We start from the raw sequence: 17,517 nt of genomic DNA on the forward strand, positions 1-17,517 counted from the left end.
TCACAAGCTTCACAGTAGGAGAGTAAGGGGATGTGCAGCAGGTGTATTATCTCTAAAGTAACTCAAGAGCTTTATAGCAAACCAGCAAAGGAGAACTGCAGTGTAGATTCCACTAAAGGGGAACTGCAGCAATATTTTTATATTTCAGGGTTAAAAAGAATCAGCTGTGATGAGCGCATTTCAAACCACAATAAAGGTAAAACGTACACAGTAATGTGCAAAAGCTCCAATTTACTTTACAAAATAGATAGCATTTCCAGGGACAGTATGCGAAATGCTATGTTCTGCGATTCAGTCATTATAGTGACTAGTGAGCAGGAAAAGCCACATCAACTTACAATTCATGCAAACTCTCACTCTTGCCTGTGGCGAGACCAGGTTTGCAACAACATGGTAACTATCCAATACTTTCACAAATGTCATGATTTTGTGCTTATCTCGATATTTGTAAAAGTCTTCTATAACATCAAAGAATTTATTATTTTACCAAGATTTAATAACTGGTCTAAGAAACTGTGACAGCAGTCCCCCTTTTAAATCTGATTTCTAGGCAGGTCACTGCCCTAGATTTCAAGGCAATGTAATTTTACTACAACAGCCAAAAGCAGGAAACCAGATTCACACCTCTACTACTCTACTAGTTGTATGAAAAACAGATCATTAACTATCTATGATGCATCTTCCTAAAAAGTCCAGTTTGGCCTGAATTAAACTGCAGAAAGTGTGATCCTGTGAAAGCTAGCACCTGAATCAGGTCATCCCTTTAAGCAAGTGTTGATCAATGTGTGCATCAAAGCATCTCACCCAGAATACACCCTGAAGTGTAATGTTTACCAAACCTTCAGAGAGGACAAAACATCTGTTCCTATGAAGACCACATCAATTGTGACAGATCCGTCTGGCACATCTTTTGCACCGTTTAGATCTTGAGATCTTTAACATTTCAGAATCACAAAAATAATCAGTTTTAACACCCTTCCCCTCATTAGAAAGATATAATTTAACAACAGATGTTTTTCTTTCTAAAAATAAGGGACATCTATAGAAGACACAGAATACACCTTTAGCTGGCATTTGATATGTAGGTAAAACATGGCTGCTGTACTTCACACTTAAAAAAAACACCGTTCAGTGCTTGGATTTTCCAGTGTCTTAAGAGTTCTAAGAAAATATCTGTAGCTAAAATCATGTGTACAAATAGCACCTCCATCCATCTTCTCTTCCAGCGCCACTACTTTTCTGAGAATTCTAAAAGTGCTGAGACTTGACAAGGATGGAGCGACTCCTCTCTCGAGAAAACATTGAGATCACAGAACATTGCACCTCTTTTCATCTGCAAAAAAAACGACAGAAATGGCAGCTGCTTCAGAGGTTTCACAGGTAAGAGGGGAAAAAAAAGCAGAGGTGAGAAGGAAAGAGAATCAAGGTGAGAAATAAGATAGACAAAAATATTCAGACAACTTTCACACTCTGGTTGAAGGTCCTTCATGAAGACAACTCCAATCAAAATATATGATGCATGTCCCTGATTTAGAAAGCGTGGTTTGTGCAAATGTGCAAATTCACTTCCTTCACCTTGCAGCTGGGTCTAAGTGATCAGATAGAAGCAGGGGAGCACTTACCTTTCACTGGAGGGAGCCCGTTGCCGTGGAGATTTTAAGCAGTCCCTCACCACACGCATCATCTTTGCGGCACACAGTCCCCCATCCTAACTCGGCATTCCACCCTCTCTCCCTTTACTCTCTCTGTCTCTATTTCTGAGCTCCACAGTCAGGACACTCAACACCGAAAACCCACTTCCCCCTCAGCAGAACAAAAAAAAAAGGAGAAATAACTGAACTTCCCCTCCTCACACTTCAAGGATCCACTGTTCTGCTCAGAAGGCAGGTTTTGACTCAAAGTGGAGGAGCCCAGTAAGAAGAAGGTAATGCCAAAGAGAGTCTCCCTCAGAGAAGTGGAAAAAAAAAACCTTAACTGCCTGTAAATGAGCTCTCCCCTTCTACTACCCTCCCAACCTCCTCCCTCCCTCCTCTAGCCTTGAGGCAGCAGCATCTATCACGTGGAGAACGCCAACCTCTGGAGAGACGCTTTGCTCACTCTCTGCCTTTTTTTTTCTCTCCGATTGAGGAAGAAAAAAAAGCAGCTTCCAGTTCTGACCGGGCTGCTGGTCCCCGAGAGTCCGGAAGTCCGTTTGCCCCGGTTCCTCCTCTCTCTGCTCTGAGGAACTCCTTGACACGCGTTACTGCACAGCCCATTCCTCGCCGAGGCGAGAGTGCTGAAACACATCACGTCAGGTTTTTATACCCTGCTTGCAAGGCTTATTCCATGCAAGGCATTTGAAGTGCCGGGTCTTCCCTCTGGATTACCGACCACACATCCTCTACTAAGCTAGTTTGTGTGCTGGCTATATTTGATTGGACTTGCTAGCAATTAAAACCTGAGTTTTCCAATGTGTTACTTTTAGAACAAAATATTATGTATTTTTCTCTGTTTCACACACTCCATCTTGCTTTGATAAGAATTCTATATTTTGGCTTACCAGACTTTTTATTAGCTGTCAAATTTGCAATTACAGCAAATCGAATCACTTTTCAGGATACTTACTTCCTAAGAACTAGAAAGCAAGATATTTCTCACCTAGAGATTGTGAACTACAAAGAACAGAACAGAAAGCCCTTGGGGTGCGTGTTCAAAATACAGTAATAAAGCAAACCGGAGAACAAGACAGGCAATTAACAAAAATGAACTGGTAGACCACGCAGGTAATGAATACAGGGGTTTGAAACCCTTTTTCTTCATTAGTTATAAACCTCAAAACTATCACACAGAGTAAAAAAAAACATTAAGACTGGCTATGAGAAATGTGAAAAGGATCACATTACTAATATGTTCCTACGCGAGCTTCTGAGGACACACATATGTGTATCTCTAACAATGTGCTACACTGCACCTGTGTCCTGTAGTTGCTGACAACACACCTCCTCCATCACCACATACACTTACTACACTGAGAGCAAGAGTCTCTGGAGTGCCCCCCTCCAAATCTCATCACCATGGCGAGAAGGCTGAGTATAAATAGCAAGCATACAACGTCCGACACACAGAGGTCAGATGAAGGAGTTTTCGAAACTGTATACGACCGACAGAAACTAGCCCTTTCTTCCTCCAGAACAGGGGTGTGTCACTGCTCACTGGAACAAAAAGCAGCAGCCGATTTGTTTTTCTTTCACCAGGAAAGGCGATCTGCAGCTACAATAAATTGCCCCTAACTCTTATTAGCAGAGACAGCGGCATGCCCTTTGTTGATTTTGGTTGCTTGCAAACAAAGGTAGAATCATCTTAAATTTTATTCAAATATGATTTTTTGGGCATCTGGGAAGGGTACAAATACTAAAAAAACATTTTTGTCTGTCACAAAAAAGCAGCTCCACAAAGACACCAAAGTGTCTTTGAATAATAGATTTGGACATTTTAAACCATCTAGAGAATACATCCAATACACAACGTAAATGTGGGCAGCATAGACAGAAATTGAGAGACTTATACATCAGTGTTAGACGGTGTGCACGCCACACTGGAAACAGGATGGGATGGAATAAGTTATCATTCATTCATACTAGAGACAAACAAGTATAAAAACTGGAATGAAAAAGGAGTTCTAGTTTGGTAACGCAGATACACTTACAAAAAAACAAGATGTCCTCCTAATTAAAGGCATTTTTAAATAACAATTTAGGGAAACACGGAAATAGCTGTCTTGCTAAGATTTACCAGCAGGGTTTTAAGAAATCTATAATCTAAGGACAGCAGAAACAAGCACTGACATTTTCAACTGAGAATCATTAACCAGCAGGTGTCCTCAGTTTCTTAATTATTACAGAAAGGACTATAAATTCAGCTTCAGGGAGAATTCAGCTACCCAGAAGCAGACAACCACCTGTGGAAAACTGTTAATGTTTATCAGCTGTTACAGTAGGAAAAAAATTTCTATTTGCATTATAGCAAACGGAAGCTTTTACTAAATAAATTTAAAAACTTGGCAAAACCATAAGAGTGGCCTGTGATGTTTTTAAGAGCAATGTGGAGCAGTCATACCCCAATTCCCTTGCTCCCCCCAAAAAGGTCCTGGCTCACTCACCTCTGGAGGTCGATGATCTCATTGCTCAAAGAGTCCAGCTCTTTGATGGCAGAGAAGTCAGCTGCCAGGCTACTCAATGTGCCCTGCAGAAAGAGTGGAAAGGTAGCCTCAGTATGAGCATCACAGCAAAAGACACAATCAGACCATTTCAATCATCATAAGAGAACTTCACACATTTCCAAATCATTAAAGAGACCCACACTCTGTTTGTGATCCACTGGGCAGTAAGATATTGCATGGAAACACCTACAGACTTCATTTAAAAAAAGTCAGAAATGTGCTTATTCAAAGCGGCATATGAACTTGGTATCGGAGCGAGGCGTACTGTGAAGATTCTGGTAACATTTGGCAAGCAAATGTCAAGTAGACAGTATACCACAGCAGCAAGTGGTCCTCAAAAGCGATACATCATCTTGCATGATATGGAGCCGTGTTGTAGAAAAACTGTCTGCATACACTGCTTGTCCACTGCTTATTCAACAGACTCCAAATGACTTGAAGTCTGACTACTTGACAAAAAGTGAAATTCATAGTAATGCTTACTCAAAGCAATTCAGACCACTGAATAACACAGCACCGTTGCTTTTTGATGACACTTAATACTGTTCACACTGATGCCCAAAGACATGCGGAAAAATTATCCTTATTGGCAAGTTATCATCAAGTCTTTGATAGAGACTGTATAAAGGGGTGACATCCATCTATCCAGACTTCAGTGGTTTCAGCCATCAGTAGTCCATACTTTGCTGCTGTGGGTAATTATGCCTGACCTCACTGCGCTTGCCTGGACGACAGCTTTCTTTGCAGGTGAAAGTGCAATATTAGTCTGCCAGATCACTTGAATGCAACAATGCTACGTATGCTCCAGAATCTCCTGGAAGATGCACGTTTTGGGGCAAAACCTCCGATAGCCAGTCTGAAGCTCATCACCACCCTCAAGGAAGAGTGCAGGAGTATCCAGCAAAAAGCAGCCTCCATGGGTGAAGTCTGTACCTCATTCTGCATTCTTGTGCTTCAGCTTACAGAGAAGACACACACCATGCACCAGGTCGAAGTGCTGAAAGATTACTACTAAAAAAGCCCACTACTGTTATAAGGAGATGAAGTGCTAAAACTATGTGCATTCACTGAGTTCGAAACTGGCTGGGTCGTCTGCTAGCATAACCATGTACATGGTAAAATTTTGAACTGTGTACAATTTAATTAACAAAAAACACCTGAAGCAGTCTGGTACACACATTTTCCCCAATTGTTTTTAGATCCTTTAAATCCCCTTACAAAGTGATCATACAAACCAAAATTTAAATTTTAAGTGTAATGCATTTTTCTGGAAATGGTAAAGTGAGACACTAACTATACCCCCCATTATACAAACTATGTGGTATTTCTGTAGATTGAAAACCAGTTTCCTCACCTGACTTCTTGAGACAATCTGAAGACCAGAAATAAAAGATGACTCCACAAACCTTTTTTGATTTGGCTTCAGCTTTTAACAAAATTGGGATATTTCCAGAGAACAGAAAGCACTCTGATTGTATAAAGCTTACATAAGTGAAGGGTTCTGTTCCTGCAGTGCCCCATTCCTCTAGGTAGAGCTAGCTGGCCCTGGGATGGCAGAGTAGAGCTCTGCTGGTTTACCTGCTGCAAAAGTCTGTCCGATGGAGGAAGCATTTCAGGAGTCAAGGCCTGGGGAGGGTCTATCCCCTTGGCAAGTTTCTGGTTGATCAGGTACAACGCCAGAGCGAACTGCTCTTTGTTCAGCTTCCCCGCATCACTGGTGTCACACAGCTCCCTGGACAGAATATAAAAACACCGACTTGAGTTCCTCCTTTCTGCCACTCTTAATATTATATGCAAATTCAGTCGTGTAAAATGCCTTATGACACTAATTCCTTTTCACAGCAGAAACACTAAAAGTGTACGACTATTGCCTCCCCATAAGTCAAATTTATTTATTACTAAATTGCTTAAAGCTCATCTCAGAAAGAGATTACCATTCTTCCAACAGATCCTCCAACAGATCCTCTTCAGGAGTCTGTCATGGTTACTGCAGACACAGTCTCAGTCCTCGTGTTTCTAGACTATAGGATCAAACTGAAATTTTCCAGTGTTCTCCTTCCACTGTAGATACTCTGCTCAGATCCAAAACAGTGCTGGTGAAAAGGCAGGAATATGCAATACCCAGTGGCTCCATGAATACAGGCCTGTGGTCAGTTGGGCCCTTAAGTCCAGAGATCACCTGGCAATATATGGGCTTTCTCATTAACCAACCTCAACCGGGACTCCCGGAGCCCTGCCAGGGCTAAGAGGACTGAAGTATCCTGCCAGGGAGCACAAGGCCCAAGGCATGTAGTGTGTCTGCAGAGTTATCAAGAGTAGCAAATATCCTCTTTCCTCTAATGCTTTTGATGAGTTGCTTGCAAGCTGATAATGGCTCAGAGTTCCTGAGTACTTATATCAATAGCCCAAAACCCTCCCAATGCATAAGAATTTATGCATTAACTCCGTTTTAAAATTAAAGAACAACAAGGGGGTATCAAGAAGAAACATCCCTCAGATTAAAGATAAGAGATTAGAAACAGGTCTCACCAAATTTTTGCAAGGGTGGCAGAGGGCAGACCAGTCTTCAGAAAGATATCGCGCACCTCAGGGCCAGAAACCAGCCCATCCTTGTCCTTGTCGGTCTTCATAAATATGTCATCGTACTTGGCTTTATCTGCTGGTGACACAACCCACTGCCAAGGAACAGAAATGGAACAGCGTCTTAACTCAGTGGACCTCAGTGGAAATGGAGTGGAAACAAGACTATATAATTAACAAGAGTTGCTAAAATAATTTTTCAACAGATGATTAAGTAGTTACATGATGAACTGGAAAGAATTCAGGTTTGGATGATTTGGATGCATCTCAGCTGCCATGTTATTTCACCCGTGTATCAAGTAAATATTAACAACTAAGATTTTAGTTCAAGTCATTGGAACATTGTAAAATAAAACTTGAAACACTTGAGTTCACGCAATGGAACCCATTTTTCGTTTCTTCACAGGTAGTCCTGATCCTTTGCTGAAATGTTTTGCAGCCATTCTTTAAGTACTAATTGATGGGCAAGTGCTGCTCTCTCCAGTACGCAGCAGCAATGAGACAGGAAAGACAGGACAATGCCTAAGCACAAAGCTGGAGGGCACCTGTACAGTGGGGGCCTTAGGGGGCAGAGTCTTGGGCCCTGTCATGGAGTGGCGACTGTCTTTGACGGAGGGAGGCGAGGGCAGCAGGGGCACCACAGGAGGCACAGCTGGTTTCTTTCTTTTGGACGGCGGCACCAAGGGGGCAGGAAGGGACATTGGCACAGGTTCCTTCTCCAGCGCTCGATACACCAGGTACATGGCCTGTCAAGGCACAAACCAGTGCTAGAGTTAAGTGCCCCGGGGTAAGTTTTATACAACATCCATAGCCACATGTGGAAACAGTAATAACAAAGCAACCAAACGGTCTCGTTTGTAACCTCTCTCATAGTCAAAGCAGTCTCCAGATTCTCAAACCTGACTTAGTCCAACACTCTCCACAGTTATCCAGTGATATGATTTTTTAAAAACCTGTTCCACCTCTTATGTGTTATCAACAAGACAAAGGGAATACTTCACAATCTCGGGTAATCTGTATCAAATTTCATCAACGCAAAAAATTCAACTGATGAAATCAACGAGTGTCTTTTCTTGAGGACTGACGCTTTGATTCTTACTAATTGTTATTGAAAATAATTAGGGTTTCCTATTTAGACAATGCTGTAGCTCAAGTATCAGATATTAATTAATTACACACCTACAAACAAGTCTGCATTACCCAATGTGCTCAGTGAAGTAGTGATTAGGATCGGCACTTGTAACTGGAAGGATGCAGGTTCAAATCCCAGGTGGGGCACTGTTAAGCAAGATACTTCAGTAAAATATTTTAACTCTATGGACAGATAAAAATGTAAGCTGCTTTGGATGAAAACATCAGCAAAATGGTAATAGTATTCCTGTCTCCAGTCAAAACCCAGCTTCCTTCATAAGTACAGAACTATACTGGGGTTTAAAGACTTTATGCAAGCAAAAAAACCCTGACACACTATAAATTTCTCTTGAAGAATTACTGCAGTAATTACTACAGACTGCTATTAAATGCTACCAACAATTTTTCATAGAGCATGTCTATTGTCTGCACGTACCACAAAGAGCTTTTAAAATCAGATTGTCTTACCTCTGCTCAGACAAACACTATTCCTGTCTCCTGCTGTGACATCGGTGCCTGATTTTGTTTGCCTACATTTACTTAAGTCTCTGACAACAGAGATGACAATCAAGAATCAAACACTTAAATCAAAGTGACCACACTACTTCCAACATGGACAAGGACTGTTGCCATTTATAAATTAATAAAAAGAGCCATATTTTTTTAGGGCTCCTATTTGGTTGATGTGGGAACATATTAAGATAAGCCCTGTTCAATGTCATAAATCAAAGTGTCAATACTCTTCACAAAGAGTCCGTAAATATAAACAAAATTTAGCAAGTGCATTTATCCCAATAAACCCATTTATAGTGACAGGCATTTTACTAAAGCTGAGTGAAGAACCTTACTCTAAAATGTGCAATATCCCACAAAAATAAACTAGCTCTATTTCCAAGCTGTTCTATAGAACTAGCCCTTGACAAAAAAAGGAATATTAGTGTTAACCCTGTTAGCCTCACCAGGGTGTGATTACAGCGGCAACTGCAACATCACTTAATCACCATTATAAACCAACTGACTCAAATCCTTCACTCAGACGTGCTGTGCGGCAGCAAAGTCAAGTAAAAACTAAATGTGGCATTTAAACTTTGAAAGTTGTAAGCAAATATTAAGTTTCACAGCTTTTGGTCAGAAAGAGCAAAGCAGCACTGCAAATTAAAATAGCTGCATTTCCTCCACCTAGACCACAACCCCACATAAACACCTGTGTGAAGAATGGTTTAAAACCATCTAGCACTAAACCTTTGCTTGTTATGGGAGATTAATTCAATGTATTTTACCAGATACATTAATTAACACTGAACATCTTTTTCCTCTGCAATACTGAAAACAAACACATGGGGCGTCTGGTTTTTGGTGTTCAAGTTTCCATCGCACAATGCCTCTTTAAATTCTATGGGGAATTAGTTGAACCACAACACATGGTTAGCTTTTCTGATTTTCATCTTGATTGTACCACCGATCATTTCCTTATCTATATTTGAAACACAGATGACCAGTAATGTTGATCATTCATCCATGAACCTGAGTTGAGTCGCTTCCTCCATTTATTGAAGAACATTTTTTTCCATCTTATGGAACTAGTCATTTCTACTTCTTGCTGAACAAAAAAAATCTACTATTAAATACTGTATTATTTCAGCACGAAACAGCTATGTACATGACACTATTCAGCGATATTACTGATTTGTAGGAACTGTTTATAACCCAGCTGACTTAGATAGATAAGACTTTATTGATCCCGAAAAGAAATTGATGTGTTACAGCAGCCCAAGACAAGCAAAAAAAAACAGACATCAGGATAGATAAAAAATTAGAATATGTACAGTAATACAAAATAAATATAAAATAAAATAAATAAAAATACATAGGTGTGTGCAAAATATGATCATAGTCACTGTAAAAATAAAATATGTGCAAAATGTGCATAGGTATATAATTCTCTTAATTGTGATGCAGAAAGCTTTAAAAAAGCATCATTATGGTTTACGTAAGGGCATGTAGTTGGAAAAAAAAACCATAAAAGAAAATAAGGATTGCATTGGTACCTTATTAACAGTCTCTTAATTTAATAGCCAACTTTAATTTTAAAACCAGAAACTTTACATTTAAAAAACCTGATCTCAATGGAATCCAACTGGGAAAAGCATGTTCCTGCAGTATGTGCAGTAATGCTGGAGGACCAGTAGGTGGCACTTTAAGGTTCAGTCTGCAGTCCTGCAGTTTCCAAATCCCAAGCATGGAAATGAAGGGCACTGGACTGTAGGTGGCGCAGTTTTTCGTGTAAATGTTAACCTGATGTCATATCTCACGATTAAACAGTAAAAGGACTGTTTGAAGATTGTACTCTGTCCCTGGAGTGGAAGGGAATGAGATGTGGACCAGCAGTCACTGGACACACTGCTGGATCCACAGTACCAGACAGGAGAGCTGGCATTGCTTGGAAGACTGGCTCACGTCTCAGCAATGCCACCGCAGTGCCCGCGGGCCGGTGGCAAGTCAGAGTAGCCGCTGCTCACCAGAAAGCCAAAGGCTAATAATACCCGGCTCAATCCATGAAGAGCTCGACCACTTGGGAAAAGTCGGTCACAGTCAAGTTGTGAACTACAGACAATTATATTTTTTGTACACTCTTCAGCATGGCCAACTCCTACCTTATTAGTCAGGAATTTTAGAATTTTGTGGTGCCTTTCCTTTGGACGGATTAAGAGAAAACGTACATGTACAGTATACACAGCCACTGCTTCTCATCTGCGGCTCTGCATACTCGAGTTGTTAGGATGAGTCTAGCACGAGAGTCCCTCCTGAAGCTTCTAGAATATCCTCTGAGGCCCAAAGCTTCTCAGACTACCTCCGAGGCCCAGTCCAAAATTTGCTCCTTGATTTTCCTCCACGTTACACAACATAATATCACCTGCTTCATCACATCTTCTTGAAAATGCATGCTTTATGTTTACTTTCATGATATTGCTTTTATTTCCAAGTTTCCTGGAAAACTATGCAGTACTTTATTTTCTGTTATGCTCTTTTGTTATTTGGCAAATTTATGTTGATTTTTATGGTGTGGTAGACTAACTCTTGCTAGATGTTGTGGGAGAGCTTTGGCCCCTTTTGTACCTTTTCATTATCCACCAACACGTTATATGTACACTGCTTTGTGTAACTCCATAAGAAAAAAAGAGAAAGGCTCCTTTTCAAAGAAACTGTAATTTCCTTACCACTGCAAATTCATCCCGGTCTAACATCCCATCTCTGTCAATGTCGCTGAGCTCCCACACCTGAAACAGGACAGGAAAGGTGAATCAACATCTGTGACAAGTTTATCTCTGTGAAAGTGCACCATTCTTACATTTTCCACAGCAATGCTTTACCATATTCTGCTCTTCCAGACTCTCTTGGCGATTTCACTGTGCTTTGCTAAGTTTCACTGTCCTACACTGCTGTATTTATTAGGGCCAGTCTGAAACCAATACTTGCCAGTGCCAGAGCCTGACACAGTACTAGTGTCCAATGAATAGGAAATAGTCCTCACAAGTTACAAACATAAGACTTGATCTGGCAGGTGTGTGGAATTTAATCCAGGTATAGGAAGCAGAATTTATACAACCTAAAAACCTGATCTCGATGGACCTGTGATGTTAAGCCACGCTGGTAAAGTCACAACATCAAACCAATCAAAGAAAAGCATGTTCCTGCAGTATATACAGTAATGCTAGAGGACCAGTAGGTGGCTCTTTAGGTTTAATCTGCAGTCCTACAGTTTCCCAACCCAACCCCAAGCATGGAAATAAAGGGCACTGGAAGATAGTGTGATTTATCATGTCAATGTTAACCTGAGGTCACATCTCACAATAAAGTAGTAAAAGTACTGTGGTACATTTCTTGCAAAAGTAGGGTGTTAATCACAAAACCATAACTAAAAAAATCAAAACGGGATTCCTGCTTCCTGCTCACTGGGATTTACTAGCTAAGGAAAGTTTGAACAGAATGAAATCACTTTTTTTTAAAAAGTGAAATTTGACTGGTTGTCTTAGGGTTGTAATGAGAACCAGTGTACAGTGGCTATCAAATGTATTCATTCCTCCTGGACTTTCCATATTTTATTGTGATACAAGATGAAAATTTATTTAACAGGGATTTTTTTGCCATTGATTGACACACAACATTATATAATGTCAAAGTGAAAACAAAACTTGCCAGATCCTCCTCCTGATGAGACCAAAAATTGTGAAAAAGTTCAAGGGGGAAGAATACTTTTGCTAGCCACTATATGTGGAAAGATCTCTTATTCCAGGTCTGACTGGTTTAAAGCCACTCCATCTTCACGGGAGAGCACAGCCACCTCCAAATCCTACCCTTTATAAATCAGAAGCGTGTCTATCAATCCACAAACTTTAGTACTGCATAAAAACTTTCCTAATCATAAAATTTGGAATTTTTGCTCTAAATAACCATATGAATTATAGCAATCCAAGAGCAGACAAACATTTTAGAACCTCATAATATGGAAAATTTCTTGCCCTTGAAATGTATGTTTAGATGGTTTAAAATTTAGATTTCAGAAAACTCAACAAACTGCTTGAAATGCAGGGCAAGACTAGAGAATCAGTTTGTACACACAGTCTATTAGAGTTCTGTTCAGTACACATGCCATTCTAATGAACTGAAGGCAGCCTGAAACCTGTATTAGACGTTTAAGACAATGGTTGAAAATTTCCACACCCAGGCTCTTTTCCACCACGATAATCAAGATCTGAAATGAAACTTAGCCTAATCTTTCCACTGCAAGAGAAACCTTCGAAAAATCCTAGGATAAACTATTGACTGGTACCCTTCATTTAAAAATAATATGGACTAATTATGGCTATAGGTTAGATATTAGCAAGAAAGGACAAAACTTTAGTCCAAGTAGATGACAATTAGTTGAAAATAATTTAGAATAAATCCTGAAAAAACATATTACACTTTTTCCAAACAGAAGACTTAATGAAAACGGAATAGCTAAGAATATACAGAAAACTACACTCTGAAAAAATATTGAACTGTATAAATGCAATACTGAACCTAGTTTTTAAGAACATATCTCATATATGTTCAGCTTTTCTCAATAAATATTTGTTGTGGAATGTGCTATGCTTTCGGTGTAAGATGTTAGTAATCCAAGTACTTCTTAAGAGAGATTCTGAAGCACGGAGCAATATGTAGCCTGGCAAAAGAGCACCCTCCTCTGGAAAACCAAAGGCAACTGCACCGTCATTCAGAAGCAGGAAACAAATTAAGCTTCACAAACTTTCTTGACGAAAAACCATGATCAGCAAGCAAACAACCATAAAGGGCTAAAAACTTTGTTACTGTACCTCAAAAGGCATCATCAAGATTTGGTAAAATTGACTGAATTAAAAGTTGAGACACAAAAGGAGATTTCCTTTTCTTGAGCTTGACATAAATGAGTCCACTTCCGCCTAACATAAAACTATATTTAGCTAATCTCCGTAAGCAGTAACAGCATGAAGCTAAACCCATATTACGCATTAATACCTGGTGACCAGGGCTGCCTGGAATTCTGGAAATACACCAGAAAAAAAGGTGTTTTCCCCAAAACTGCTTAATAAAACAGTAATTTCTAGTTCACTTTGCAGCAGCTCTTTTAATACACTTTGATACACAAAAGATTCAGTAACTCCAAATACACTGGCCTGGTAAATGACTGAAACACAAATAAATATCTTGCTATCACTCTCTCACCCAATGTAGCTCAGCCTCCTACATCACACTTTGAAGGATTTCTCACAACTGCCCTTTAAAAGCAAGACTGCTTCCTATACCAATCAGACCTTTTGAAAAATCACTCAACCTCAAACTTCAGGCTACTTCTGAAAGGAACAGGAGCCAAATGCTACTTTTATACAAGTATTAGCTCAACTGAAAGGCTCTAAAGACTTATTAATTTATTATATTGTTTTTAATGTTACCAGATTAAAAAAACAGCTTTTAAAAGTGATAAGTGTCAAGAAGCAAGAAATTACATCAATTCCTAGAACATTTGAGAATGGAGGTTGTTTCTTTTAATAAATTCAAACTAGCACTCAAAAAGAAATGGCTTTCTCCCTTACCCTCCCCAAAACATCCACAGGCAATTTGGAATTCAGAAGAACTGGTTTGACTTTCTCCCCTGAAAGCATGCCATTCACTGGGGAAAGGCTGTCAAAGATGGCATCATACTTCAGCTTCTCCTCCGGCTAGAAAACAGAATGCAGAGATGTTATGCGCTGGCATGCAGTGCAGAATAACACGCACTTCAGTCTGTAAATCACTGACACCTGGAACAATCCAGGAACCGGTTTAATCATAAAAAACAGAAAAGGCAAACTGAAGTACATTTGAGGTACTTATTTTTCCCCTTTTATTTATGGCTTGTCCAAGATTTAAACATTCATCTTATTTCATTCAATAAACCTTTGGACTGTTACTGTGATACTCAAAAGACATCCTATACATTTTTCCCCTCAGAGACCATCAAATGTCAGAATAATACCAAAAGGATGTTCTGTTAATTAGCTGCACTGTGAGGCACAAAGTTTTAATTCAACCTGGGAATCTATCTAAACGATCTGAACGTTGGCTCTGCAAAACACATTCAAATTTTTTAATGACATGCTACATTACATAATACAACCTGTATAATTTCTTTTCACATTTGGACAAGTGTCAGGGTCAGTTAAATGAGTCAGCTCCAGGTTAATTAAATGAGCAGGACTATTAAGTCTAACTATGTAGCATTTTTATTACAGTACTTGGCGCTAACACCAAAGATTTAACACAGAATAAAAAAATTGAATAATACCTACACATACAGCAGCTTTCTGATACAGTAACACTCCCTAGGATGTATAGCACAATTTGTGATATGCGAAAAGATACCCAGGAGTGGTACAAGATGTACAGTATAATTTCAAACAATTAAACAAGTCTGATAGGTGGTCCTTAATGTTTTGTGAATACAGGCCCAACCCCTCCCACTGTCTATCACTTCCTTCCCCTGTGCCAAAAAGACAGCTGGCCTCCTGTCATTGAGGCACAGAAATGCAGGTTTCATCACAGCATGGTTAACACTTCAGCTGGAAAAAAAAACAGCCTCTCACCAGTGGGAAACACCGCAACATTTTCCCGGTTCCCTTTTCAGCCTTTCATTAACCACAGTACGATTTTAGAAACAAGTCAATTAAGCACTTAAAAAGTAACCAAAAGACTTGTATTATTTGAAAGACCCAGCACATAAACTGAGGCCGCTGAGTATGGGGACAACAGGGGAGAGTGTGTGGGTAGGGAGGGAGATCACATGCTCATTAAATCCAGGGCACTGCGGGCGCCCCAAGTTTGAGTTCATGTGTCGGAGCGGGGTTCATGTCACTAGCCGACTGTGACTGGAAGTCCCCAAGCAGCGGTGCAGAACTGACGGAACAGTGCCAGGGGGAGGGCTGTCCGTCTCCCGGGTGTCTCAGGGTGCTGGGAGGCATGCGGTGCTGCCTGGGAGAAAGGCACCTTTTCTCCAATCGGTTTCGCACGCCTGGTACAGGGCCGTGTTGTCTGTGATGGCCGAGTCAAGATGTGAAACACACAATCGGTTGTTCCAAATTAACTAACTTGTGCGTTTCCTTTCTTGAATATCTTCTTCCCTTTGTTCAGGGTTATCCAAAGTGCGTCTCCAGAAGGCTTGCCAAAACCTTATTGTTGTGTATCCCAAGTTAGGACAAGATGCATCAAGAAATTCAATTTTTACATTAAAGAATGTAAAGAAGTTTAAGAATGTAAATAATTAACATTCCTTAATTTCTAAGTTCCTTAAATTAAGCTAAATTTAATTTTATCCTTTTTCTGCAAGTATTTACATGCTTTTAAAAAAGCATCTCTGACTCTAAGAGGGAATTTGTCAACTATGGAAAGTTATGCAGACCCAGGACTTCATGGCTAGTAACCCTCTTTAGAATATCAAACCCAAGAACTGCAAGGACCCCTGCTGCTGAAACACTAATTTAGCACACAAGAGACTCCTGCTGCTTAAGTGTCCAACACGTTGGTCAGCATTCTCACCTTGACTGCCCACGGACTGTCAATAGGCACCACTCCATGAGGCAGCAGGGGACTGCTGGTGTCATGCTGCAAAGAACAATTGACAGAACTTAAAATTGGCAAGGACTGTTTAAAACACCCATAACAAAAGACCCAATTTAGTCCATGAGCTACATCTCCAGGTACTGCAGTCATAAAATACCAAGACCACAAAGCGCATTTGTGCTCCAAATGTATTCACAATACATCCACTTATGTTACTTTTATCAAGCACTGGTGCTAGACTCTATTAGCATTCTTATATACGTAGATATTATTTAGGGTATATTCTATTTGTAAATTAATCAAATAACAACTAGATTGTGGCTTCTTGAATTTGTTTAGTTTGAAAACATTTCAGGATGTTTAGAAAAATTGTTGTCGCAGTGCTGAAAAGGATTGTTACTTTTCCAAACCGCTTACTTGATGAGATGACTTAAAGCTCACAGCTAAAGTCTATATGCACATGTAGATAATCAGTGATCTGTCCCTGCCTGATGCACTTATAATGCTGCTCAGTAAAGAAGAGGCACGGTTTTGATTAACTATTGTGAGCAGAGAAAAGATTTTAAGCATGGACCATGGGGATTTTAAGCAAGCATCTCATTTCCTCCTACTCAATCTTTTTATTGCTGTTTGCTTCTAGCGAAAGTTGCACACAAAGTGTGAAAATCCTAATCTATCCAGGTTTGAGCAGCACAGTATTGGCCAAGCCTAGAATTAAGTGTAATAATCTCTCTTGAACAATCTCTTTCTTTGAAAATAAATCTGGGAACTAGTCAACTGAACTCTTTGGATTTTCCTGTAGTAGGATTCTTAACAAGGACACAATGGTTCTCTACCTCCTAAACCAGGCTAACAAAAAATTGGGTTGCCCTGAAGCCCTATACTGATACAACGTGCAGATTCGTGCCTCTCAATGTAGAGTTCCAGGACGAAAGCACAGCTGGACATCACTAGTCATGAATCCACTCACAAGGTCAGAGTGACCCACCCATTAAGGAATACATCAAGTGGTTTTGCAAGTATACCTGATGATGCCACTCTTAATCAATAACCACCATGTGCCTTTATAGCCGCCATACCACATTCAGTGCTGCAGAGTTCCTGCAAGATCAGGCAACTTGACCAAAAACTCTTCATGTGACTGCAAACACTTGCTGTCCACGCCCAGCTGCTAAGGTACATAACGTTTAACCGAAAGAAGCCGCTGGGCCTGTGTAAAAGAAAATGCTGCCCAAAATGCATTTGGAACTAGAGGAATTCTGGGATACTCCCAACTATGATCTTTCACATTTCCAAAATTACTGGTACAGGTACATTTTTTAACATATCATACCAAATATTATATATTGCATATTCAGCATAGCAGGTATAAACTACTGGCAAGTGGACTTTCCAGTCATCTTCCCAACCAAGTATTTAACATTGTGCTGTGGGAAATATATCTATGATGGCGAATAACGACCAGTTGCAGTCCAGCTTTGTTAGGACTTTCA

General features: G+C 40.0%; 1 protein-coding gene across 2 annotated transcripts in view; it reads right to left on the reverse strand.

Annotated features, from left to right (window-relative positions):
• The window catches only part of eps15 (epidermal growth factor receptor pathway substrate 15), a 69,806-nt gene that overhangs the window by 34,372 nt on the left and 17,917 nt on the right, over positions 1-17,517 (reverse strand). For both annotated transcript variants that reach the window (XM_088599009.1, XM_088599010.1), the window contains exons 6-12: positions 16,001-16,066; positions 14,023-14,148; positions 11,128-11,187; positions 7,324-7,524; positions 6,728-6,873; positions 5,777-5,930; positions 4,139-4,221 (exon numbers count right to left, since the gene is read on the reverse strand). In XM_088599009.1, coding sequence (XP_088455135.1) covers positions 4,139-4,221; positions 5,777-5,930; positions 6,728-6,873; positions 7,324-7,524; positions 11,128-11,187; positions 14,023-14,148; positions 16,001-16,066 — 836 coding nt within the window. The remainder of the gene's footprint in view (positions 1-4,138; positions 4,222-5,776; positions 5,931-6,727; positions 6,874-7,323; positions 7,525-11,127; positions 11,188-14,022; positions 14,149-16,000; positions 16,067-17,517) is intronic.

Source organism: Lepisosteus platostomus, chromosome 11, assembly GCF_059453375.1.
Source record: "Lepisosteus platostomus isolate fLepPlt1 chromosome 11, fLepPlt1.hap1, whole genome shotgun sequence".
NCBI classification, from domain to species: domain Eukaryota; kingdom Metazoa; phylum Chordata; class Actinopteri; order Semionotiformes; family Lepisosteidae; genus Lepisosteus; species Lepisosteus platostomus.